At 37.5% G+C, this 24,489-nt stretch overlaps 3 protein-coding genes and 1 long non-coding RNA gene across 5 annotated transcripts; all 4 read left to right on the forward strand.

The window, feature by feature from the left end:
* The first annotated feature begins 13,728 nt into the window (after nucleotides 1-13,728).
* On the forward strand, nucleotides 13,729-14,468 carry LOC123922593 (DNA-directed RNA polymerase II subunit RPB1-like). Its single transcript, XM_045975290.1, has 2 exons — nucleotides 13,729-13,813; nucleotides 14,038-14,468. Exons 1-2 carry the CDS (start codon nucleotides 13,729-13,731, stop codon nucleotides 14,466-14,468), a joined length of 516 nt encoding a protein of 171 aa, XP_045831246.1.
* A 396-nt stretch (nucleotides 14,469-14,864) lies between these two features.
* Nucleotides 14,865-17,210, forward strand: LOC123921087. 2 transcript variants are annotated; one of them, XR_006813916.1, is made up of 7 exons: nucleotides 14,865-15,198; nucleotides 15,418-15,498; nucleotides 15,659-15,782; nucleotides 15,890-16,240; nucleotides 16,785-16,862; nucleotides 16,950-17,037; nucleotides 17,158-17,210. It is a non-coding gene; the product is annotated as an uncharacterized LOC123921087 (long non-coding RNA). The 2 variants fall into 2 exon arrangements; XR_006813917.1 differs by lacking the exon at nucleotides 17,158-17,210 and having other exon boundaries at nucleotides 14,867-15,198; nucleotides 16,785-16,847; nucleotides 16,950-17,000.
* Nucleotides 17,211-17,396: 186 nt separating this feature from the next.
* Nucleotides 17,397-19,098, forward strand: LOC123921086 (calcium-transporting ATPase 8, plasma membrane-type-like). The gene is made up of 5 exons (XM_045973482.1): nucleotides 17,397-17,483; nucleotides 17,758-17,817; nucleotides 18,234-18,398; nucleotides 18,475-18,591; nucleotides 18,854-19,098. Exons 3-5 carry the CDS (start codon nucleotides 18,240-18,242, stop codon nucleotides 18,857-18,859), a joined length of 282 nt encoding a protein of 93 aa, XP_045829438.1. The 5' UTR covers nucleotides 17,397-17,483; nucleotides 17,758-17,817; nucleotides 18,234-18,239; the 3' UTR covers nucleotides 18,860-19,098.
* A 2,330-nt stretch (nucleotides 19,099-21,428) lies between these two features.
* On the forward strand, nucleotides 21,429-21,887 carry LOC123922594. Its single transcript, XM_045975292.1, has one exon. The coding sequence runs from the start codon at nucleotides 21,459-21,461 to the stop codon at nucleotides 21,885-21,887; it is 429 nt and encodes a 142-aa protein (XP_045831248.1). The 5' UTR covers nucleotides 21,429-21,458.
* The last annotated feature ends 2,602 nt before the right edge of the window (nucleotides 21,888-24,489 follow it).

Genomic DNA, 24,489 nt, shown 5'->3' on the forward strand with positions numbered 1-24,489 from the left:
TGGGAATTTGGCGAATAATGAAAATTTGCGAATGAAGTATTTTCCTAATTCGCTTACCAAGAATGCATTTACTTGGTTTACAACTTTGCCTCCCCATTCGATTCATTGTTGGGCCCAATTGGAAAGAACTTTCCATGAGCAATTTTATATGGGCCAAACCAAGATAAGCCTGAAAGAGTTAGCCAGTGTAAAAAGGAAAAACCAAGAGTCAATTGATGACTATTTAAATAGGTTTCGTTTGCTGAAGTCCAGGTGCTTTACTCAAGTGCCTGAACACGAGCTAGTAGAAATGGCTGCTGGTGGGTTAGATTATTCGATTCGAAAGAAGTTGGATACCCAATACCTTCGAGACATGTCACAGTTGGCTGACAGGGTGAGACAAATCGAAAGGTTAAAAGCTGAAAAAGTTAGAAATTCTAAGTTTCAGAAAAAGAAAGAAATAGGTTTTGTTGATTCCTATGATAATGAAATTGATTATGAAATTAGTGATGAGTACTTAGATTTCGATGATAGCGATATTAATGTGGCTGAATTAAAGTCTGGGCCTCCTTACACTTGTAAATTGTTGAGGCCGTCGAATGGAAAAAATCCAATCGAACCAAAAAATGATAAGTTTGTTACGAAGACTTATACTTTCGACATTACTAAATGTGATGAAATTTTTGATTTATTGGTGACTGACGGCCAAATTATTGTGCCAAAAGATATGAAAATACCACCAATAGAACAAAGAAAGAAAAGAGGTTATTGTAAGTTTCATAACTATTTGGGACATAAAACTTATCAATGTGTTGTTTTCAGGGATTTGGTGCAAAAAGCGCTGAATGAAGGAAGGCTGAAGTATGCTGATAAGGCAAAGCCTCCAATGAAGGTAGATGCAGACCCCTTGCCACCTGCTGACGCTACCTATGTCGAAGTCTATGACTGCAACATGGTTGAAGTGATGGATGCTGCTGCTCCAATCAAGGCTGTGCCTGAAGAGGAGTATGAAAAGAGGGTACGTGAGGTGTACCCCAATGCTGAGGAAGAATTGGTGGACTTCCTGAATAGGTGCAAGCTGAAGAATGCTGAAGTGATGCTTTGCCCTAGATGCAGTGCTGTGTGCGACAAAGAGGCCACTGCAGGCCTTCAAAATGTTGTACCTTATGCTGAAAACAAGAGAAAATGGCCAAAATCTAGGCCAAATCAAAAAGCTTGGCCTTACAAAGGGGCCAATTGGGGAAAACCTATTACCAAAGGCCTTTCGATCCAGCAAAGGCTAGGCCCCCAAAATACTTTCAAACCATCTGGGAGAGCACCTGTTAACCAATGGGTGAGTGGACAGTACGTCACTTTCAATCGAAGGATGATGGAAAACGGAAGCTCTAGCAATGTTAACGTAAACATTGTAGCTGAACCCAAGGGTTCAAAAGTGGTAGCTGGAAAGGAAACAGTGAATGCTGCCACTGAAGTCAACAAATACTCTTATAGGAATAACTATAAGGGAAAAAATCCTATGACTCGCACTCAGTGGCGAAGGTTTCAGAGGAAACAAAAGTTGACAGCGAAAGAGGCTGAGGCTGGGGGCAAGGTTGTTGCAACCCAGAAAGCTGAAAAGGTTGAAATGGCCAAGAGGCCAGTAAAGGAGAGGCTTTCCATAATATTGGAAGAGCCAATAGCTGAAAAGGCCCAAGGAGGGGCAGAAGATGAGGATGATATGGAGGATGATGATCTCTTAGATGAGGGATCTGATTTTGACGTCATGGTCAATGTGGTGTCTATTCTGCCACTGGAATATGATGTGCCTACTGAAGTCAATGAGTTGGAAGAAGACTTCGAGGCCCTTAATTTGGCTGATCATAAGCCAATGTGTTACTATGTTATGCAAAATGGTTGTGTCGAAGAACAGAAAGCTATCTTCGAAAAGCCAGACCTGGGAATGCAGAACCACTTGAAGGCTTTGTTCATTAGGGCAAAAGTCAATAATGTGGGAATTAATAAAGTCTTAGTGGATGGGGGAGCTGTGGTGAATATCATGCCTCACTTCATGTTGAAGAAATTAGGTCTCTATGACACAGACCTTCATTCCCACAATGTGGTGCTGGCCAACTATGAAGGAAAAACTGGCCATTCCCTGGGGGCAGTACAATTGGAAGTATGTGTTGGTAGCACAGTTCGAAAGACCTTGTTTATGGTCATAGCTGCCAAACCTAATTACAATCTGTTATTAGGCCGAGAATGGATACATGGTGTTGGAGCTGTTCCCTCAACCATGCACCAAAGATTAATCATCTGGAGAGAAGATGGTTTGGTCGAGAATGTAGAAGCAGATCAAAGTGCATATGTTTCAGAGACAGGCACTGTGACTTTACAGAACTTCGACAAAAACCTGGCTTTGATTGCTCCTTGTGGTGAGCAAGATGCTGCCTTCGATCCAAATGAAGTGGTATCAAAAAATGTATACCATTCAGTTAAGTTGCATCCAACCCATGGCTTTTGTTGGGAAAGGGAAGACATAGAGAAACCCTTGTGTGAGGATGCATACCCACCAGTGTCTGGATGGGTCAACCATGATGAGTTTGATGATTGAGTCCCCAGCATGGGATCGAATTACGGCTTACGCAGCCGAAAATAGAATCAAAATGGCTCTTGAGGCCATTAATGTTCAAGAAGATATGGCTGTCGAAGCCAATGGTGACTTAAGAGACAAACTGGCCTTGGAGGCTAGTGAAGGAAATGAGGGAAAAAAGCAAAGGTTGGATTGTATCTATGATGATGAGCCTTTGGGTTTTGAGAAAGATCCACACAGTTCGATTCAAAGAATGCAAGCCCAAGATCCTTTGCAAGAAGTTGATATTGGAGATGGCTCTGTCAAGAGGCCAACTTATATTAGTGCCAATATAGACCCAACCCTAAAGGAAAGAATGGTCGAGTTGCTTAAGAAATACAGAGACTGCTTTGCATGGGACTATAATGAAATGCCTGGGCTGAGCAGAAATCTCGTGGAGCATAGGCTACCCCTTCGACCAGATAAGAAACCTGTAAAGCAGCTTCCAAGGAGGTTTGCACCGGAAATCATGACAAAGTTCAAAGCAGAAATTGAAAGGTTGCTCAAGTGCAAGTTCATTCGAACGACCAGGTATGTGGAATGGTTAGCTAATATTGTTCCTGTTATTAAGAAAAATGGATCACTTAGGGTTTGTATAGACTTTAAGGATTTAAATAATGCTACACCTAAGGATGAATATTCCATGCCTGTAGCCGAAATGCTAGTTGATTCAGCAGCAGGGCATGAATATTTGAGTATGTTAGATGGCTATTCAGGTTATAATCAAATCTTTATTGACGAAGATGATGTTCCAAAAACTGCATTTCGTTGCCCTGGTGCTTTAGGCACCTATGAGTGGGTGGTGATGCCTTTTGGTTTGAAAAATGCTGGAGCCACGTACCAAAGAGCCATGAACTTAATTTTTCATGATTTTATCGAAATATTTATGCAGGTTTATATTGATGATATTGTTGTGAAATCCTCCTCCCAGGATGAACATATCGAACATCTTAAAAAATCGTTCGAAAGAATGAGAAAATGTGGATTAAAGATGAATCCACTAAAATGTGCTTTTTGTGTACATGCAGGAGATTTCCTTGGCTTTGTTGTGCATAAAAAGGGCATAAAAATTAACCAAAACAAGACAAAGGCTATCATGGAGACAAAACCTCCAGGAACGAAGAAACAGCTTCAATCTTTGCTAGGAAAGATCAATTTCTTGAGAAGGTTTATATCAAACCTAAGTGGCAAAGCTCAACCTTTTTCTCCACTGCTGAGGCTCAAGAAAGGCGATGTATTTGAATGGGGAACGGAACAACAAAAGGCATTCGATGATATCAAGACATACTTGTCGAAGCCTCCAACTTTGATGCCTCCTATTCGAAACAAAGCAATGAAGTTGTATATCGCAGCATCAGATTCGACTATTGGAAGCATGCTCGCACAAGAGGATGAAAATGGCGTAGAAAAGGCTATTTACTATCTAAGTAGAATCTTGAATGATGCTGAGACTAGATATAGTCCAATTGAAAAGCTTTGTCTATGTTTGTATTTCTCTTGTACCAAACTTAAGCAATATATCAAACCAGTTCATGTTTATGTTTATTCTCATTTTGACATCATTAAACATATGTTGTTAAAACCAATCTTGCATAGTCGAATTGGGAAGTGGGCTTTAGCTTTAACTGAATATTCATTGACTTACCAACCCCTGAGGGCTGTAAAAGGTCAAATAGTGGCTGACTTTCTTGTTGATCACTCGGTGGCTGAGATTCCAATAACATATGTAGAACATGAACCTTGGATGTTATACTTTGATGGCTCGAAGCACAAACATGGTACAGGAATTGGAATCTTAATCATTTCTCCTTTAAAGATTCCAACAAAGTTTAAGTATAAGATTAATGGGACATGCTCTAATAATGAAGCCGAGTACGAGGCTTTAATTGCAGGTCTAAAGATTCTTTTAGACTTGGGGGCAAAACATGTTAAAATCAGAGGAGACTCTGAATTAGTAATAAAACAATTGGCAAAGGAATACAAATGCATTCAAGAACATTTGATGAAATACTTTGTCATTGCCTTCTCGTTACTAAAACGATTCGATTCATGTGATATTCAACACGTGCCTCGGGTCGAGAACCAAGAAGCAAATGACTTAGCCCAAATTGCTTCTGGCTATAAGGTAACAAAGGAAAAATTGGATGAGATAGTCGAAATTAAAGAAAAACTAATCTCATGTGAGGTAATACCCCACCAGTTGGGGGCAAATGAACCAAATGTCGAAATGGAGTCAGAAATGGCTGATGCACACTTTGATGAAGTAATGACTGAGGTCTTCGTGATTGACAATTTGGCTGACAATGATTGGAGACAACCCATTGTTAAATACATAGAAAATCCAACAGGTACAGCCGATAGGAAGGTTAAGTATAGAGCCTTGAATTACACAATCATGGGAAATGAGCTATTTAAGAAGACTCCTGAAGGGGTTTTGTTGAAATGCCTAAATGAAAATGAGGCGTATGTAGCAATTTCAAATGCCCATAGTGGAGCCTGTGGCGCCCATCAAGCAGGCCATAAAATGAAATGGCTTTTGTTTCGACAAGGTTTGTATTGGCCTTCGATGCTTAAGGATTGCATAGAATATGCAAAAGGCTGTCAAGAGTGTCAAAAACACGCAGGGATTCAACACGTCCCTGCCAGTGAGTTGCATTCGATTATCAAACCCTGGCCTTTTAGAGGCTGGGCTTTAGATTTAATTGGTGAGATTAGGCCTGCGTCATCCAAGAACCAACGTTATATACTAGTTGGGATCGACTATTTTACCAAATGGATAGAGGCCGTTGCCCTAACAAACGTGGATCAGGAAACAGTGATCAATTTTATCCAAGACCATATTACTTATAGGTTTGGGCTTCCTGAGACGATCACTACAGACCAAGGAATAGTGTTTGTTGGTCGAAAGATGCAAGATTTTGCTGAACAATCAGGTTTTAAACTAATGACCTCAACGCCTTATTATGCTCAAGCAAATGGCCAAGTTGAAGCGGCCAACAAGGTGATAATTAGTTTAGTTAAGAAACACGTTGCTCAAAAGCCAAAGAATTGGCATAAGACCTTGGACCAAGTCCTATGGGCATGTAGGAATTCTCCTAAAGAGTCAACAGGGTCGACACCTTTTCGACTAACATATGGTCACGATGCTGTGTTACCTGTTGAAATAATGATGCAGTCAATTCGAGTGCAAAGGCAATGGGAACTGCCTCCTGATCACTATGAGAATATAATGTTAGATGAATTAACAGACGTGGATGAGGAGAGGTTGCAGGCGTTAGATGCTTTGATTCGACAAAAGGAACGAATTGCTAGAGCATATAATAAAAGGGTTAAATCCAAACTCTTTGACGTAGGGGATTTAGTTTGGAAAGTTATCCTTCCCATGGACAGACGAGATCGAGTCTTTGGAAAGTGGTCACCCAATTGGGAAGGGCCATTTAAGATTTCTCAAGTTTTGTCAAATGGAGCTTATGAGATTGAAGAGTTAACTCCTGAGAAACGTTCAGTCAACATGAATGGAAAATATTTAAAGAAATACAAGCCAATGTTGCAAGAAATAAGCATAAAAAATGAATAACGCAAGTATAAAGTTTGCAAAATGGTAAAAGAAAATGCCAAGAATCAATTTTTATTCATACAAAATCAACAATACAACCAATCATTCAAGAATGTTCAAGAAAATACAAGAATTGGTTGAATGTTGAAGGGTAACCATTTAAGGTTTACCCTGGGCCCGAGCTCCCTCATCCTTTGAATCAGAATTGGAAAGTTCTGAGATCTGAGAGTCTTCATCTTCAGAAGAAGGAGTCGGAGTTCCTGGGTATTCTTCGTCAGGTTCTAGGGTGCTGAGGAACTCAAGGTAATCTTCATCTTCATCATCTGAACTAGAGCTTGAAGAATCAGAAGAGAGAATGATGGTTTCTACTACCTTAGCCGATGCCGGCTTAGGGCGAAGGATTCTAGTGCGTGGAGGTTTGGAAGCTGGAATCTTGATTCGTCCCCTTCCAAGAGGACGTGGCGTGCTTGAGCCCGGGTTAGAGGAAGGAGAACTTTTCTTGTTATCCATTCTTTGCTGAGAGGTGTTGATGCGTTAATGTGTGTAAAGTGATGAGCAAAAAGAGTTGCAAGGCGTGGGTATTTATAGAAGGATTAATACGCATTAATGGCTAAGCAGTTGCAACTAACCATGGTCAGTTTGCATAGGGAAATGCCGTTGCATTAATGCTCAAAGCCGTGTAGTTAATTATGTTGACTGCTTTGGAAACATGTTCGCTTCATTCTTTACAAAATGCCAGTAATAAGGCTTGGGATAATGACCCAAAAAGAAGGAAAGCAAACAACAACAAAGGAATAAAATACTCGGCCAATATATGAATATGCAGCATTAAAAGGCCAAAACGGGCATACATTTGAAAGGCATGTACGAGATTGTTCGACAGTTGCTAATGTTAAAAGATTTACAATTACGACATCCAAAAGAGAATAAAAACTGAAGACTAAAAGGAAAATTTATAAAGTCAAGGTTGTTGTTGGGATGTTGAAGGAGGCTTTCGATTGGCCGCTTGAAATTGGTAATACTGAGTTCGAATGGACACCAGTTTACGTTGTAGCATTTCTTTATCACTAGCAAGGTGCTCAACTCATTTCTGGACAGCTAGACCATCACTGTAGTGTTGAATACCTTCACGTGCTAGTTCATCAAGCTTAACCTTTTGTGCTTCGATAGCCACTGCAGCTAGCTTTTCCATCTTAGCCTCCTCCTGTCGAACCTTTTCTTTTAACGCTTCGATTTCAGATTGCCATTGAGCAATATTGTTCTCACAAGTCACAAGTTGCTCAAGAGCTTCATCAGAGGCAGCTTTGATAGTTGTGACCTCTGCATTGCAATTATTAGCCTGCTCGAAATGGTGTTGCTGGGTTGCAAGCAGAGATGTCAGAAGGCTGCTAGTCCTGGTTAGGAGTTGAGATTGACTGACGAATTGTTCTAAAAAGGTTTCAGCCTGAGTTACTAGAAGGAACATTGCTTCGTCAGTCCTTGGGTTCTGCAACTTGCGAAAAAGGGCTTTGATGTTGTAATATATAGAAGAGTCATGTTCAAGTAGGCCCAGCATATCCCCATTAAGAATTTCTCGCCTGAACCTGATTTCATGCTCAAACTGTTCTTGCTCAAGTACATCTTCCTTACCCTCTGTGTCCTTAACAGCGGAACTAGAGGTGCCATGGCTTGATAAAAGCTTGTTAAGTGCATCTACTGGAGTTAAATCTTTTAACTCTTTGGCAAGTTCAGCTGGCAGGACAACAGTAGGAAGTGGCTTCGACACAGAAGTTCCCTCTTCACCAAGTGAATTGCCAATGTAGGAGTTCCCATCATCAGAGTCGAAAGTGTCAGCACTGGGTGAACTAGACTCATGGTTTGACCCACTTGGTTGTGGTTGATTGGTAGTGGAGTGCTCGCCATCAACTGTTGGCCTTTGTTCAGTACTAGCAATAGGGTCAGCTTGAAAGTTGGTTGGAGGATTACTATCAGCCAATACTTGGGCAGGGTTTGTCAAAGGATTCTGTTGTGGTAGGCTTTGATTGAGTTGGTCTTCTTCATTGTTAGGCTTAAGGATATCATCTTCGAAAGCGCGGTGAGGCGAGCCAGGAGCCTTGGGTGGTGATGAGGTTTCAGTAAGAATGGCTGTTTCGACAGGCTGAGGAGATGGGATTTTTTCTGCAACATCTTTAGGATGCGCATCACTTGGTCCTTCGACCACCCCCTCAGCCGCTTTGCTAGGAGCAGGCTCAGCTTGAGGAATAACTTGAGCAGAATTTTGTGGCTGAAACAAATAAAACCATGAAAGAATGAGTAACACAGTCAAGAGCTGGAGAAGTAACAAGAAGTAAGAATGGCTTACTTGGGCTTGAGGAGTAGCAGAAGCTTCAGGTGGTGAAGTTGTTTCTTTTGCAGTAGCAGAAGCCTCGACAACAGTAGCTGCAGCAGGAGACTTTTTCTGCTTCTTTTTCTTCTTCTTCTTCCTCTCCGATTGCTCTAAAGGAGGGTCCTCAGGTGATGCCAGAGTATCAGGTTGTGCCTCAATCTCAGAGGACTTGCGCTCAGGAGTACCTTCTTGGTTGGGTTGGCGTTCCTTCTTCTTCTTCTTCTTTTTCTTTTTCTCATCAGTAATGGGTTCAGCATTATGAGAGAGATCTTGAGTGGTGGCAATGTTAGTCTGCTCAGGGATGGTCGAGAGAACAGGAATATCCTACAGGCCACAGTTCAATAAGTTCGCATTTAAGACAAAAGAAAAAGAAGTCTTTAGCTAAATGGATACCTTATCTGGAGCACTCGAGCAAGTGGCTGGAATAGGCCTTTGTTTCTTCGAAACAGAAGGAGTTTCAGTTGAATGAGGCCTTTTGCGTGAAGCAATCTGGAAAGGGCATATCAAAGTTAATATGGAAATCCTACAAAAGTGTAAGAAGCCACAAAAAGGCAAAAGCTTACCTTTAGTTCAACCTTAGGTGGTGGAGGAAGAGGTTTGCTAAAATTGCTGGAACCTGCCTTCGACTTACTCCCTGCATTGGAAAAGGGCGCATAAGAGAAAAGCACGCAAGGTAAAAAATTATGCAAGTAAAAGTAGAGCCAAAAGAATACCTCTGGCGTTCAGTTTCGACTTAATCTTGTTCAAAATAGATGAGTCGAACCCATTAGAGATAGCAGTAAGCAAGGCAGTCTTGTCGACCAGGCGTCCTTCATAGTGTCGCGACCACCAGGTAAAGAATTCCCTAGTGCAGGCATGTGAGGGAGCGAAGTCGAATGGGGTAAGCTCATAAGAAGGCTGATTGAAATGGTTCAAGAATGAATGGAACTGTGGTTCTGTCATGCCATGCTTGCCTAAACAAACCTCCCTCTCTTCCAAGTATATGCTCTTAGGGAGTATTTGAGTTAAGCCAAATTGGCGAGATACCAGGTTTGGGAAGTAGCCAACTAACCCAAAATCTCCAGAAGTCAAGCCAATTCGACAAGACAAGACTGTAGGCATCAAGTAAGCATTCCAAATGCTGTTGGTTATCGTCTCAAATTCTGGTGGAGAAGGAAATCTGTGAGTAAACCAAGGAGGACCAAGTGGCCTATCCACGAAAGGAGCAAAGCTGGGCTTGAACTTCTTCAGGCTGAGAAAAGCATTAAAATACTGTTGGAAAGCTACATCATAACCAAGGCCTCTTTCCCTAGGCACCATCCTCGCCAGCCTTGTGCCTTCGATTTGGCGCGTTCTTGATTCCTCATAGTATGGCTCAGGCAAGAAAAGGTCAAGTTCAGCATGAAAAGTGGCAGTTAGCCATAATTGCAGCAACCAGAAGGGGCCAGCACCTAAAAAGGTAGATCCATCGCCTGTTCTCTTAAGGTGTTCACAAGCATCCCTCATAGATTCATAAAGGCATCCAAGAATAAGTCGAGCGAAGTTGAATTGCTGACATTCATGTAGTTGAATAGCCATAGGGATGAATTTCTTGGCTACTTGGAGAGATTGAGTGCAAAAGACATACTGTGATAGCCATAAGGTTAAGAAAGCAACGTGTTCTTCGTCACTCACTTCATCACTAGTCTTTCGATTTTCCATGATGTATTTGGAGTAAGACTTGTTTCGAAAGTCAAATTTGATGGTGTCGGAAGCTTTGCAAGGATCGTAAGTGTCGCCAAGAGGCGATAGGCCAGTAATGGCAGCAACATCCAGCAGTGTAGGAGTCATCATGCCACATTCGAAGTGGAAGGTGTTGGTAGAAGACTCAAAGAAGTGTAAAGCAGCAATAATCATCTCTTGCTGATATTTAAGGCCTGTCCGAGAGAGTTGAATAAGGTCATAAATACCACAGGCTTGCCAAATGTCAGCTTTATCACGCTGTACCCTGTCTAGCCAGCCAAGGTATTGGTCATTCAAAGAATGAGCTGATCGAAACACTCTGTTAGGCGCCTTGATATAGCTAAAATTATAGGGTTCACTGATGAAAACCCTAGGAGCACAAGGTTTATAAACAGGAAAAATAGACAAAACCTTGGAATTCCGGCTTTTATCACTTGGTTTGGGTCCCCCAAACGCATGCACAAGATTATCAACAGAATAAGGAAAGATCAATTGATTTTCCCAAAACTTTTGCAAGTCCAGACGCAACGATGGTTCTGGAACCACATCCGTATCGTAAGAAGAAAGAGTGGCGGCGGTCCACCTACCGGCGTAAGGAAGAAACTTTCCAACATCTGAACCTGACGCCATTGATGAAGGTATAAAGATGGTGTAAAAGAACGGATTAGGGTTGAATTTGGGAATCACAGGTTGTTTGAGATAGTTGAGGAAAACCCAAGTGAAAAGAAAGTTGATGACTTGGTGATAAACAGATCGGTGAGAACAAGAAATCGTTTGGAAACAAGAATGCAAGAAAGAATTGCAGAAGATGAAGAAGAAGATGAACAGTTGACAGAGCGAAAATTGGAGAAAACACAATAAAGGGAGGATCTAGCTATTTATAGAGGCACGCGATTTGTTGAAAATAACAAATTTTTTCAACTTCCTATGTTGACAAGTGTCCAAACCCCTTGACAGGTAAGAAGAAAAAAAAAAAAAAGTTTTGGAGCCAATCCAAAGTTTTAAGTGGCAGCCTAAACGATAGGAGAGATAAATGGAAAAGAAAGTTATCCATTAATACTTTCAAAAATGCCACTTCCTCTTTCGATATACGCCGTCGAAAATGGCATTTTTGGGGGGCAATTTGTTGGATATAAATTTGGTATTTATCAATTAAATATAATTGGTGGGTCCAATATTTATTTGGAAGTTATATTGTCAAAATAAAACTTTCAAAGTTGGTGTCGAGAGCTAGTTATATCGAAGCCAAAGAGCGTTTCGAGAGCTATGGAAAACGCGTCCAGTTTTGGGTTTGGCCAGAAAGCTATCGAAAGCGCGAAATCGAACCGATAGAGAGTTGGGCCAAGCCCAAAGAAGAAACAACGAGCGGCCCAAAAGGCATTGGCGCGCGCTGAAGGAATGGAAGACGAAAGTGGAGAACGTGGTCGACGTGGCAGATCGGAGAGCGTCCAGATGATCAAGAAACAGTTACCACTTTGTAGTAGTACTTATAGTAGTTTTTCATTCAGAACAAAGGTCACAAAATTTTATACAAACACTCTCTCTAAAATTCTAAGTACTCAGCGATCGAATGAACGGAATTCAGAGGAGAAATGTATGTTTTGTGAACCATCTTTATTTGTAATTGCTTTTCATTCAATGCAATTTGCTTTCCAGTAATTTTATTTAAGTTGAATTTCAAATACTTGCTTGAGAAACTGCTACTTCGAGGCGATTCGAGCTAGTTTCTCTTGTACTTTTTAGAAACGTCGTAATTCCTAAGTGTTTGTTTCCTTGTTAAAACGAACATTCAAAGAGTTTTCTTAAAGCGAATAAACACAAAATTGTCCTGAGATTTACTAGTTGGTCTCGCGAGTTTGAATACTTAAACTAGCGGTTGTTTACCAAATTTCCACGTAAACAATAGCATAGTGACAGGATAGGATATAAAACAGGATAAGGATAGGATAGGATAATAGCATGATAACAATTATACTCAGTTATCATATCCTATGTTTGGTGCACACAGGATAACAAACATGATAACTATTATATTTTGTTTTTAATACATACTTGCTCATAATAATATGATAAGATATATAACATATTTAATTGACAAAATTACTCTTGTAAAACAATTGTTATTTTTTTAAAATTATTTTGTAATACTTTGAATTTATAAATAAAAAATATAAATAAGTAATCAAATAACTTTATATAATTTAAAATAAAAATCATGAGGAAATAATCAAGTTTAATTTTTTATATGAATTATGATCAAATAAATAACTCAATAATATATACATGTTAGATAAGCCAAATAAATATATGATATATCTCATAAGTAAATAATAAAACTACTATTGCAAAAGAATTATATTTAATTTTTTATAAAATTTAAATTAATATCCCTATTTGTCAATTTTTTAATAATCATTTTACTTTAAAATATTGTAACTTTAGTAAAATTTTGATTTTTTAGAATATATAAATTACAAAATTACTCCTGTGAGAAAATCACATATATATTTAAAAATTAATTATTTTATTATTTATATTTTATTTATTTTATTTTATGTATTTTAAAATATATTTTATAAAATAAATCAGTAATTTTTTTTCTTCTTATCCTATCCTGCTGGTAACCTAACTCAAATTCAGGATAAAAATTATAACTAGAGAGACATGATAGGATAAGCTTCAGGATTAACTTATCATATCCTGTTGTATCACCAAACACTGGATTGCGGCAGGATATGATACAGTTATCCTATCCTGTCTCTTATTCTGTGTACCAAACGGGCCCTATAGATATAAAATTATAACTTAGCAATAATGTTTTACAACTAAAACGTATTATTATTTTATAAAGATATTTTAATATAGAATATAAAATGTGTCAAAAATAAATATACAATACTACCTTGTTCCTAACTATAAGCCTCTTTTGAAATTTTTCTTTGTCCCTTTTTATAAGACTCCTTTCAAATTTTCAATGACATTAAATATTTTTTTATCAACATACACCCACACATAATTATAGTGCATTTTTTTTCTAATCTCTAATAAATACACTAAAAAATATTAACTCATTCTCTATCTTAAAGGATAAATTTGTAAAAGCAATACCAATTATCAACTTTCTTAATCTACATATTTTTTTCAAGAGTGTCTTATATTTAGGGACGAATATAGTATAAATTTTTATGGACATGTAAATTAAAAAAAAAATTGGAAATATTTTTAAATTTTGAGTCAAACATAATAACTATTTTTTCAAAGGTCAAAAGTATTTTTATATCTTGCCTTTTATGCTTATAGGTTTATAATTATAACTTAGAAATAACGTTTTATAAACAAAAAATAATTTACAATTCTAGCATAAGACCAAATTTAATCTTTAGTCAAAAGAGAAAAATTTAAAATTCTAGCATAAGACCAAATTTAATCTTTAGTAAAAAAAAAGACCAAATTTATACCTTCTGACTCAAATTATTATCAGCAAACTTTTAGTTTATTATACTTTTAATTACTTTAAAAATGGTTTCTAAACTACCTTTGCTCATCCAAAGCCTCTTGGTCATGGTTGTTTTTATCTCCTCCACCGGAGAAGCTAGGAAATTGGGTAATTTTTTTTTTTACTGTTGTGTTTCATGATTTAAATTCAAAAGCTAAAAAAAATTTGTGATTATCTCATGCGCCTACACATTTGCATATATTCACAAAATTTGTGAAGATTACCTTCATTATTCATTTTTTTTGACAAAATTATTCATTAATTACTATTTTAATGGTAAATTTTATGAGATATGCGTAAGTTGAGTTGTTTGTGCTTTATGTTTTTTGCAGTTGAGGTTGCTGGAAAGCAAAATAATAAGGACGGTGCTAGTTCAGAATGTTTAATACCCAGTATTCTATGCATACCAAAAATTCCATTCCCAGACATACCGAAAATTTCATTTCCAGATATACCACCAATTCCATGCATACCAATATTTCCAGATATACCATGGCCATGCATACCTCTATTTCCACATTCTGAATCTCCTAGTTCGCCCCCTGAATCACCAAGTTCACCTTCTGAATCATCCAACTCACCCACAGAATCGCCCAATTCGCCTCATGAATCACCAAGTTCACCTTCTGATTCGCCTAGTTCGCCTCTTGAATCACCAAGTTCACCTTCTGATTCACTCAGTTCGCCTCCTGAATCATCAAATTCACTTTTTGAATCGCCTAATTTTCCTTCTAAATCACCCATTTCATCTCCACCTAGCTAGCGCAACTTACGGTGTGTAGTTAATGTTGATTTGCTAGTGAAGTAATGCTTATCTTATTCTTATTATACTAAAAGCAAGGCTGATTTGTCAGCCCTAATTCTTTGGTGATTTGAAACCCTAATCCCTTGCCCAATGAACCCTTTACACCTTTGTATATTGACCAATCATATCTTGACATCTCTAGGTTTCAATCTTCACATTCATTCTAGGTTTAGGTTTATATTCATATACCATCTTACACATGGCTTAATATAATTCTTTGCATGTCTCATGTGGACCCTCCTATAATTGCTGCAAACAACTGGCTGGTTTTGAGATTGCTGGTTTATAGAAACAATTGGCACAAGTAGTTTATGGAAACAATTCTGATTTTATTGATTACTTTCCCAATGTTTTTTCATTTGTCAAGTTTTTCTCTCTCTCTCTTCCCCTCCTCTCTCTCTCGTACGCTCTCACTCTTTCTCTTCACACTTTCATCTCTCTTTCTCCTCCCCATCTCATCCTTCACCATAACATCCACACCACAGCCTCCACCACCATCTACAAATCAATCACTCGTAAGAGTGAGGGAGTGGCCGAGTGAGAGAAGCCGGCGGGAGAGAAGTTCTGGCGAGGAGGAGGAGTTCCGGCCGAGAGAGTTCTTGTGGCCGTTTGTGGTGACACGGCGGTGCTTGGCAACGGCGGCAATGAAGCTTCTTGCTCCTTCTTTCCTCTGGTTCGATCTCAAATTGTATGCTCTATTTATTTGTTTTTTTTTCGTTGCTTTTTTTTTTGTTGGTGAGGATGTGGTGGTTATAGTGGATGGTGTTCTCTTCCATCGATCCTCTGTGGTGAAACTAAGTGGAATGTCTGAAAGAGCTTATATTAAATCTATAATTTCCTTTTATAGATTTATTTTTTGATTTATTTAGATTTTCCTGTTTTTCAATTGATGAATTTGGTGTTTTAGGTTGAAGCTAGATGTGAGAGAATTGGCGATTCAATTCGGTTGTGTTCGGATTATACCTTATGTTCGTGACGGTCTTAAGCTGTAAGTTATTGATTTTGTGGTTTTAATAATGTCTGCTACATGTTTGATGAAATGCTATTGAGAAAAAACACTAAAATGTGTTGCTGAAAACCTAGGATAGATAAATGCAAGTGATTATTTGGATAACATGTCCGAATCGTAATTCTGGATTTGATTACAGGATTATAATGCAAAGCTTTCTGATTTTAGCCTGGCAAGGGATGGTCCGAATGACAACGGAAGCCACGTCTCCACCAGGATAATGGGAACCGAGGGATATGCAGATCCCGAATATGTAGACTCGGGTATTTTCGGCTTGATGTTTCTCATTTTTTTTAATTTTGTTAAGGTATTACTGATTCAACTTAGTAGCCTTACTTACGGTTAATCGCTAAAATCGTTGTTATTGTAGGCCATCTTACTACTAATAGTGATGTCTATAGTTTTGGAGTTGTCCTGCTAGAAATATTAACTGGTGAGTTGGTACTTGACATGACTAAATATGGAAGAGACAACTTGGTCTATAAGAGGCATACAAGGTAGCCACTCTTGCTTTGCAATGCCTATCATTAGAATCCAAGTTCAGGCCTAACATGAATGAAGTTGTTAGAACTTTGGAGAGGCTGCAAGTTCCTAATTTGAATGTAGGCAATCTAAAGCATGCTGATGGACAATCTCCAAACTTGGTAGAACTGACTGTCCTGCAGACAGACCAGGGAATCCACCTTGCATGATTTGCTGGTGATGTTGTCCATGATCACAGGTACCTCTGTAGCTAATATATTAAAAACCAAACTTTTCTTTACATTTCTACATTACATTTCTTTACTTTTCTTTATTGGGGTGCTGTGGTTTCTCCTAATCTATTTTGTAACAGTACATTTGAAGGTCTAGGTTATATTCTGTTTATGTGAGATAAGTCTTGCCAATAAATTTTGCCATCGAATGAAATGAGATAAGATTAGACTTATTAATTCAATGGTGAAAAATATACTTATGCATCCTGCAAAACTATTTTATTTGTGTATGTTAGATAAAACCATTATTTCATGCTTAGCTTTCATGTATACATGATTCTTTCTGGCTATTGATGAAAAACATTGGCCAAGATTTTTTTTCTGTCATCATTATGCGAAACAAACAACATTTAAAATTGATTTGGAATATGATACAAAGTCCGGTGTTTATGGCTGTTGCTTTTTATTTATGTGCAGAGAAACACAAGGTACATTTGTAATAATCTCAATACAAACACATGGCATGTGGTTATATATTGTAATGACATGATTTGTGATTGTTCTTTGCAGCTCAAAGTTGATAAGATTAAGCTAATTGAACTCTGTGGTACATCTGAAGCTGAATTTTCCAGTGTAAGTGTTTTATATGTACAATGAATATCTAATGTGTGATGATTTTATTAAGCTTGTGAGTGGTGTTCATGAATTTAAATGAATTGTGAATGGGTGCTGCAGGTTTCTACTACTATGAAAGATTTGTGCCATGATGTTTTTGGGGTAGCTAAAGAAAAGAAAGATCCTAAAGAAGTTAAGACCAATAGAGGTATACCATTTTTTTAGCTTTATGTATTGCTTTACAATGTATACTTTATTCAGATTATTTTTTCAGTTCCTGTTTTTACATTAAGTATGTTCTTTCCTGCTTTTCCTGCTCTTTGTGCAGATTTGCTTGATGTCTTACCAAGCAAAAGAAAAGCTGAGGACGGTAGCTATTTGTCTGATGATGGAGCAGAGGTATAAATGGCTAATAACTCTATGAAACTTGGTAGAACTAAAGATTATTTTCATTTCGGTTCCTTGTGTTATCTATGGATATAAATTTTGGAAAGGGTTATTTTCTCTTTTGATTTTCAAACAGACATCCTATTCTTGGTAGCAAAGATTGATGTCGGTCGGTGAGTGACGATGGTGGATTAAGACACCCCGGCTGCATTTCTACCAGATGACCGCCAATTGGATGCTCATCGTACAATTGCATATATTGAAAAGGTTTGCATTCTTGGTCCATTTTTCTTTGCATATCTTTTACCTTTACTAATGTCATGCCGCTGTTATATGACTGCAGACATATAATAATGATTTCATTAAAAATATTCAATTTCTACCTATAATTTATGAAGGAGTTGTCTATCTGTACATTTCTCACACAAAGAAATGTTGAAAATTATAGTTTCTTTCTGACACCATGTCTCTGGAATATGCTTCCACCGGTTAAATTCACATGGCTTTTGAATATTTTTTTTAATATTGTGTTAAAATACAGGACCCTTGCCGACCTGGTGTCAAGGATTCAGTACAGCTTTGCTAAAAAGCCGGGGTTAAGGTATTATAAATCTCTGGTTTTGAATGTTTTTTAGTGTCCCAAAAGGCTCTTATTGTTGAATGAACATGTTTAGTTATGATGCTGGTGCAGTGATAGTAGACAATATGCAAGTTATGTTAAAATTGTGAAACGTACAACATGACTTGCATACTAATATAACTCTAGCCACTTAAATTGAAAACTGTCAATTTTGGGTATTTGTGAGGACATTGCTCCTGTGGACCATCATTTGATGGACTGTGTCAACATATGCATTGTATTTTCTTTCTAATTTGACCCCAAAGATTTTAAGGATCCAAATTCATATTATTAAACTCATTTGGTTTTCAATGGCTTGCAAATTGATCATCTGAAATTTCCTTATGCATTTTTTATATATAATTTTTTGATTTCACTGTTTGGATTTCTGATCCCAGGTAAAGATGGTCACGGGTGACAATGTGAAAACTGCAAAGGCAATTGCTGTGGAATGTGGAATACTTAGTTCACTTGCTGATGCTATTGAGAGAACTGTCATTGAAGGCAAAACATTTCGAGCCTTGTCAGATTCAGAAAGAGAAGAAATTGCGGACTCAATATCGGTAGAGTCTAGCTACTATGGCATCCTTATTTTTGTGCTCTTAGTGATATACATTATTAATGAATATTGTCTATTAGGTTATGGGAAGGTCATCTCCCAATGACAAACTATTGTTAGTACAAGCATTAAGGAGGAAGGGTCATGTTGTGGCTGTTACTGGGGATGGAACGAATGATGCTCCTGCACTTCACAAGGTTTGTGTAACTTATTATTCTGGCCTTTTATTTGTTTGTTATCTCTATTTATAGTACACATTACAATGATAATCAAAACCAAAATGATACATAACGAGTATATGTGACTTCTCTTTCTATCTTAGAATGGAAACACATTACATTGTTTTTTTTTTCTTTCCAAATTTCAGGTTGGACTATATTGTTAAATGTAAAACCAGATTCCTATGCTTCATGTTTGTATTGATTTTGCTTGATTTTCTCCCGTATTGTTTACTTCCAGGGATGAAACTTAAACTCTCATTCAGTCATCCAAATTCATTATAGAAGAAGGCCAACCAGTTCTCTAAGCTAGCATTTGAAAATAAATTATCAGTTGAGGAGAATTCTATTATCCGACTAATTTGTAATTTGGAGATAGTTTGTATCAGAAAATCGATTACTTATTTGTACATTTCGTTTTGATTATGTAATTGGATATCTTATAATACTTAAATTGGGTCCAGAATATAGCTACACTTTTTTTAATATAACATGCTATATACTTAATGTGTAATGGTAGCAAAACCTAAAATGAAATATTGTTATAATTTGCCATAATAAGAATGTGAAAGAGTTATAATTTGCCATGGTGTATAAGTGTGTGACATTATGATCACTCCAATTTCACTTATGCAGTATTACTATGGTCAACAACATCCATGATTGATAACATCCATGATTGATATATAAATGGTGTTTCGCCGAACCCGTGCATCGCACGGGAAGCCGACTAGTTAGTTTTAATGAAAGCAAAAATAATATTGAATGTCTTATTATGTGATACTTATTTGAGCGCATTATAAAATATCTTCAGTTTAGTAATTAGAATGTATTTCCATTTTCCATATCTTTTACTTTATGCTTTAACCTCAAGTACTCTCACAAATATTATCAAGAATAAGAAAAGTATAAGTTCACTACATATCTTTAACTAGGTACATTAAAATAAACTATAGGATTCAATTATTTTCCTAAAAAATATAAAATAAAAACAAAAGCAAATGTGTTATTTTTATAGAGGGAAGGGGAGGGGAGGGAAATTTTTTAATTACATATGTGTTTGGTTCAAAAGAGGGGAGAGGAGGGGAGGTGATGTATTTTAATTAAATATATGTTTGGTTCACAAGGGGAGGGGAGGTATTTTAAAAGCAATTTACTTTTTTACCCTTAAAATCTTATAACACTCATATTTTAAAAACTAATATCTCTTTATTATTACATCAAAACAAATATGTTAAACCAATAAAATATGCACAACAAATTGACACAAATTCATATACACAGGTTCATATACAAAAATTGGCATAGAGGCAATACCCTATCACTATGTTTATACAGGCAATATCCTATCACTATGTTTTATTCAGGTTCATATACAGGTTCAAATTGTTTTAAATTAGGCCGTGTTTGTACAATTTGGAGATACGCACAGTCAGTAACATATATCTATATAAATGAAAAAAGTGGCACACCAATACGTAAGGAAAAAAGTGGCACACCAATACACGTATATACATATATAAATGAAAATAGTCAGAAAAAACATACATCGGGTACACAGAGCAAGCAGCGGCAATGATGAGCAAGCAGCGACAATGATGAGTAAACAGTGGCAGACAAGGAGTATAGGTAATACAGACAACAAAGACCTAATAATAAAAATGGTAATAAGGATAATATTAGAATTTTAAAATATATTGAGGATAATTTTGTCAGTTTAATAAACTTTGAAAAAGCTTCCCTCCCCTCACCTCCAAATCCCCCCGATTTGGGGGGAAGCAAAAATTGAGTTTAGGAGGGATTCTGCTTACCTCCCCTCCCCTCCTATCCCCTCCTAAAAATTGAACCAAACACAAAAAAATTAAAATATTACCTCCCCTCCCCTCACCTCCCCTCCAAAACCCCCGAACCAAACAGACGTGAATCAAATCACAATTCAGATTTCTTATCTCTCCTATTTGAAACGCAAATGCTGAATTAGAGCTTCAAAATTTAATTCGAAACTCAAGTCTCGGATCTATTATCTAGAATAAATGTATTTGTGCAAGTTGTACCAAAAAAAAAAAGTATTTGTGTAAGTTTTTAAGTAGGAGGTGAGGAGGTACATTGAGGTGCTCAATTGAATTTGAAATTGAATAGATGATAGTCTCGAAAGCACGATTCTATCGTCATAATAAAGTATCTATCTCACAACAATTAATGAAGAAAAGAGGAACAAGTCTATCTATGTTGGTAATTTTAGTATCAACAATGTATTTTGGTAGTAATGTGATTTACTACAGGCCAATGCAATTATGCGTTAAGTTTGAAACGAGTCAGGGTAGTGCGGAGTGCACGCTCGTCAAGGCAAACATGTAATTGAATACGAATAATTGAAACGGGGTTCCAAGGGGTGTAGCCCCTGGCGGGGTGCGGGGCAGCGCACTGCCGGGGTCCAAGGGACATGAATAGTCGTACCCTTTCCCAACAGACATGACTGTTTGAATAGTCGTACCCTTTCCAACAGTCATGACCGTTTGAATAGTCGTACCATTTCCCAACAGACATGACCGTTTTTTCCGAAAAGGTGTGCCTGTTCGTTTTCTGTTATTGGTCTCCTATATAAGGAGTCATTTGGCCTCGGTTTTAAGAACGAAAAAAGACTTCCTCTCTACATTCTGATCTGTTCTCTATTGTCAGAAACAGATTGCTCTTCGAGAATTATCCCCGCAAAGATTTCGTGAACCCAGACAAGAATAGGGTCGAAATACTTTGTTCGGAAAGTGAACGAACACGATTCTTCGAAGATATCCAGGATTATCATACCACATTTCTAACAAACGAACAAAGTATTTTTTCTGATAATCATGGCTGGAGGAGGAAACACCGTCAAGGAGATGACTAAAAGTTTCGGAAAATTGGACAAGTTTCAAGGACAAGACTTCAGGCGTTGGCAGAAGAAGATACATTTCATGTTGACAACGTTGAAGGTGGTGCATGTCCTGTCTACACCGATTCCAGAAATTGGAGAGGATGACACGGTTGAAAATCTGAGACGCCGATCAAAGTGGGAGAACGACGATTACATATGCAGAGGGCACATTCTTAACGGTATGTCTGATCCCTTATTTGATATTTACCAAAATGTGGAATCTGCAAAGGAATTGTGGGATTGTCTCGAAGCCAAGTACATGGCAGAGGACTCATCCAGTAAAAAGTTCCTGATGACCGATTTCAACAATTACAAAATGGTTATGTCGAGGTCTGTCATGGAACAATTCAATGAACTCCTCTGAATCCTTGGACAGTTCACACAACATGGATTGAAGATGGATGAAACAATATTTGTCTCAAGCATCATAGATAAGTTGCCTCCTTCATGGAAGGATTTCAAACACAATCTGAAACATGGAAAAGACGAACTGTCTTTAATCCAACTTGGAAGTCACTTGCGCATAGAGGAATCTCTACGAGCGCATGAGGATAACAAAGGAAAAGGCAAAGAAATTGTTGGACCCTCGGTTAATATGATCGAAGAGGGTGGTAAGAACGATAACAACAAAAACAAAGGAAAGAAGCGTGCTTTCAATAACAAAAAGGGCAATTTCGGTGTTAACAAGAAACCGAAACTAGAATGCTGGAAGTGCGGCAAAACAGGTCACTTCAAGAAGGATTGCCGCTTCGGCAAAAAGCACGACAACGCGAACGCAAGTGGTTCAGGAAAGGGGTCTAAGGACAAATCCGAAAACCAAGGTCAGAAATCAATTTGTGATTTGAATAGTTTGATTAAACATTCGGTTTCACTAACTTCTGAGGCATTTTATGTGCAGGATGATGCTATCGCGTGGTGGATTGATTCTGGCGCCACAACACATGTTTGCAAGGATCGTTTCTGGTTCAAGACTTTTATTCCAGTGGAAGATGGTTCTGTTCTATACATGGGAGATGATCACTTCGCTCCCGTTGAAGGCAAAGGAAACGTGGTGCTAGAATTCAGTTCTGGAAAGACTATTACTTTGTTTAATGTATTGTATGTTCCTAAGTTACGTAAGAATTTAATTTCTGGTCCTGTATTGAATAAGCTTGGATACAAGCAAGTGTGTGAATCCGATAAATATATTTTATCGAAGTCTGGTGTGTTTGTAGGATTTGGATATTATAATAATGGAATGTTTATGATGAATTTGAATGGAGTTCCTAAAGATTCTGGTTCGATATTTATGTCTTCTTCAAATGTTATCAATTTTCGTTATGGCATGCTCGTTTAGGACATGTAAATTATAAAAGAATGCATGAAATGTCTAAAGACGATTTAATTCCTGTTTTTAATGAAAATAATGAAAAGTGTAAAACTTGCATGTTAACAAAGATCACTAGGCAACCTTTTAAAAATATAACAAGAAAATCTGTTATAGTTGAATTGATACATAGTGATTTATGTGATTTGCATGCTACTCCATCACTAGGGCATAAAAAGTATCTTATCACTTTCATAGATGATGCATCTAGATTCTGCTATGTTTATTTATTGCATGCTAAGGACGAAGCTTTAGATAAATTCAGAATTTATAAAACTGAAGTTGAACTTCAACAGAATGTGATGATTAAAACATTACGTACGGATAGAGGTGGTGAATATTATGATCCTGTATTTTTCCAATCCGTCGGAATCATTCATGAGACTACGACACCTTATACACCTCAACAAAATGGTGTGGCTGAAAGGAAAAATAGAGCTCTTAAAGAAATGGTGAATGCCATGTTATCTTACTCTGGTTTAAGTGAAGGGTTTTGGGGAGAAGCCATGTTAACGGCTTGTTATTTGTTAAATAGGGTTCCTAATAAAAGGAATAAGACTACCCCATATGAACTTTGGTATAAGAAACGACCCAACTTAAACTTTCTACGTGTTTGGGGTTACAGGGCCGTGGTTAGACTCCCGGATCCTAAAAGGAAAACTTTGGGTGAAAAGGGTGTAGCTTGCATCTTTGTTGGATATGCTGAGCATTCCAATGCTTATAGGTTTTATGTTATAGAACCTAATGACTCGATCTCTATTAACACAATTATAGAATCGAGAGATGCGATATTTGATGAGCATTGTTTCTCTTCTACACCTAGACCAAAGGACCTTATACCAAAGTTGGATGAATCTCTAAAGGATGATCATTCAAATGAAGTAGCAAGTGAGACATTCGAACCTCGTAAAAGCAAAAGAGCTAGAAAAGCTAAATCTTATGGTTCTGATTTTCAACTATATTTAGTTGAGGGATCAAAGGACCAGATTGATACACAATACTATTATTGTTATAGTATAGAAGAGGATCCAAGAACGTATGATGAAGCTGTGAAATCTCCAGATTCTGTGTTTTGGAAAGAAGCAATTGATGAAGAGATTGGTTCTATCATGGAAAATAATACTTGGGTATTATCTGATTTACCACCTGGTTGCAAACCATTGGGTTGCAAATGGATCTTCAAAAGGAAGATGAAAGTCGATGGTACAATTGACAAGTTTAAGGCTAGATTGGTTATCCAAGGCTTTAGACAAAAAGAAGGGATTGGTTACTTCGATACCTATGCTCCAGTTGCTCGTATCACTACTATTAGATTGTTGATTGCCTTGGCGGCTATTCATAATCTAGTAATTCATCAAATGGATGTCAAAACAGCATTTCTGAATGGTGATTTGGAAGAAGAAGTGTATATGAAGCAACCTGAAGGATTTGTAATGCCTGGTAATGAGCATAAAGTGTGTAAGCTAGTTAAGTCGTTGTATGGGCTGAAACAAGCTCCGAAGCAGTGGCATCAAAAGTTTGATGAGGTTGTTTTGTCTAATGGTTTCATTCTAAACCAAGCTGACAAATGTGTATATAGCAAATTTGATACATCCGGTAA

This window comes from Trifolium pratense, linkage group LG4 (assembly GCF_020283565.1).
Source record: "Trifolium pratense cultivar HEN17-A07 linkage group LG4, ARS_RC_1.1, whole genome shotgun sequence".
Taxonomy (NCBI): domain Eukaryota; kingdom Viridiplantae; phylum Streptophyta; class Magnoliopsida; order Fabales; family Fabaceae; genus Trifolium; species Trifolium pratense.

Coding starts and splice junctions, on each gene's coding strand:
- LOC123922593 (XM_045975290.1), top strand. CDS start 13,729: ATGGTTTCTAAACTACCTTTGCTCATCCAAAGCCTCTTGGTCATGGTT. Junction 13,814..14,037: donor CGGAGAAGCTAGGAAATTGG/GTAATTTTTTTT, acceptor TGTTTTTTGCAG/TTGAGGTTGCTGGAAAGCAA.
- LOC123921086 (XM_045973482.1), top strand. CDS start 18,240: ATGGTCACGGGTGACAATGTGAAAACTGCAAAGGCAATTGCTGTGGAA. Junction 18,399..18,474: donor AAATTGCGGACTCAATATCG/GTAGAGTCTAGC, acceptor ATTGTCTATTAG/GTTATGGGAAGGTCATCTCC.
- LOC123922594 (XM_045975292.1), top strand. CDS start 21,459: ATGGCTGGAGGAGGAAACACCGTCAAGGAGATGACTAAAAGTTTCGGA.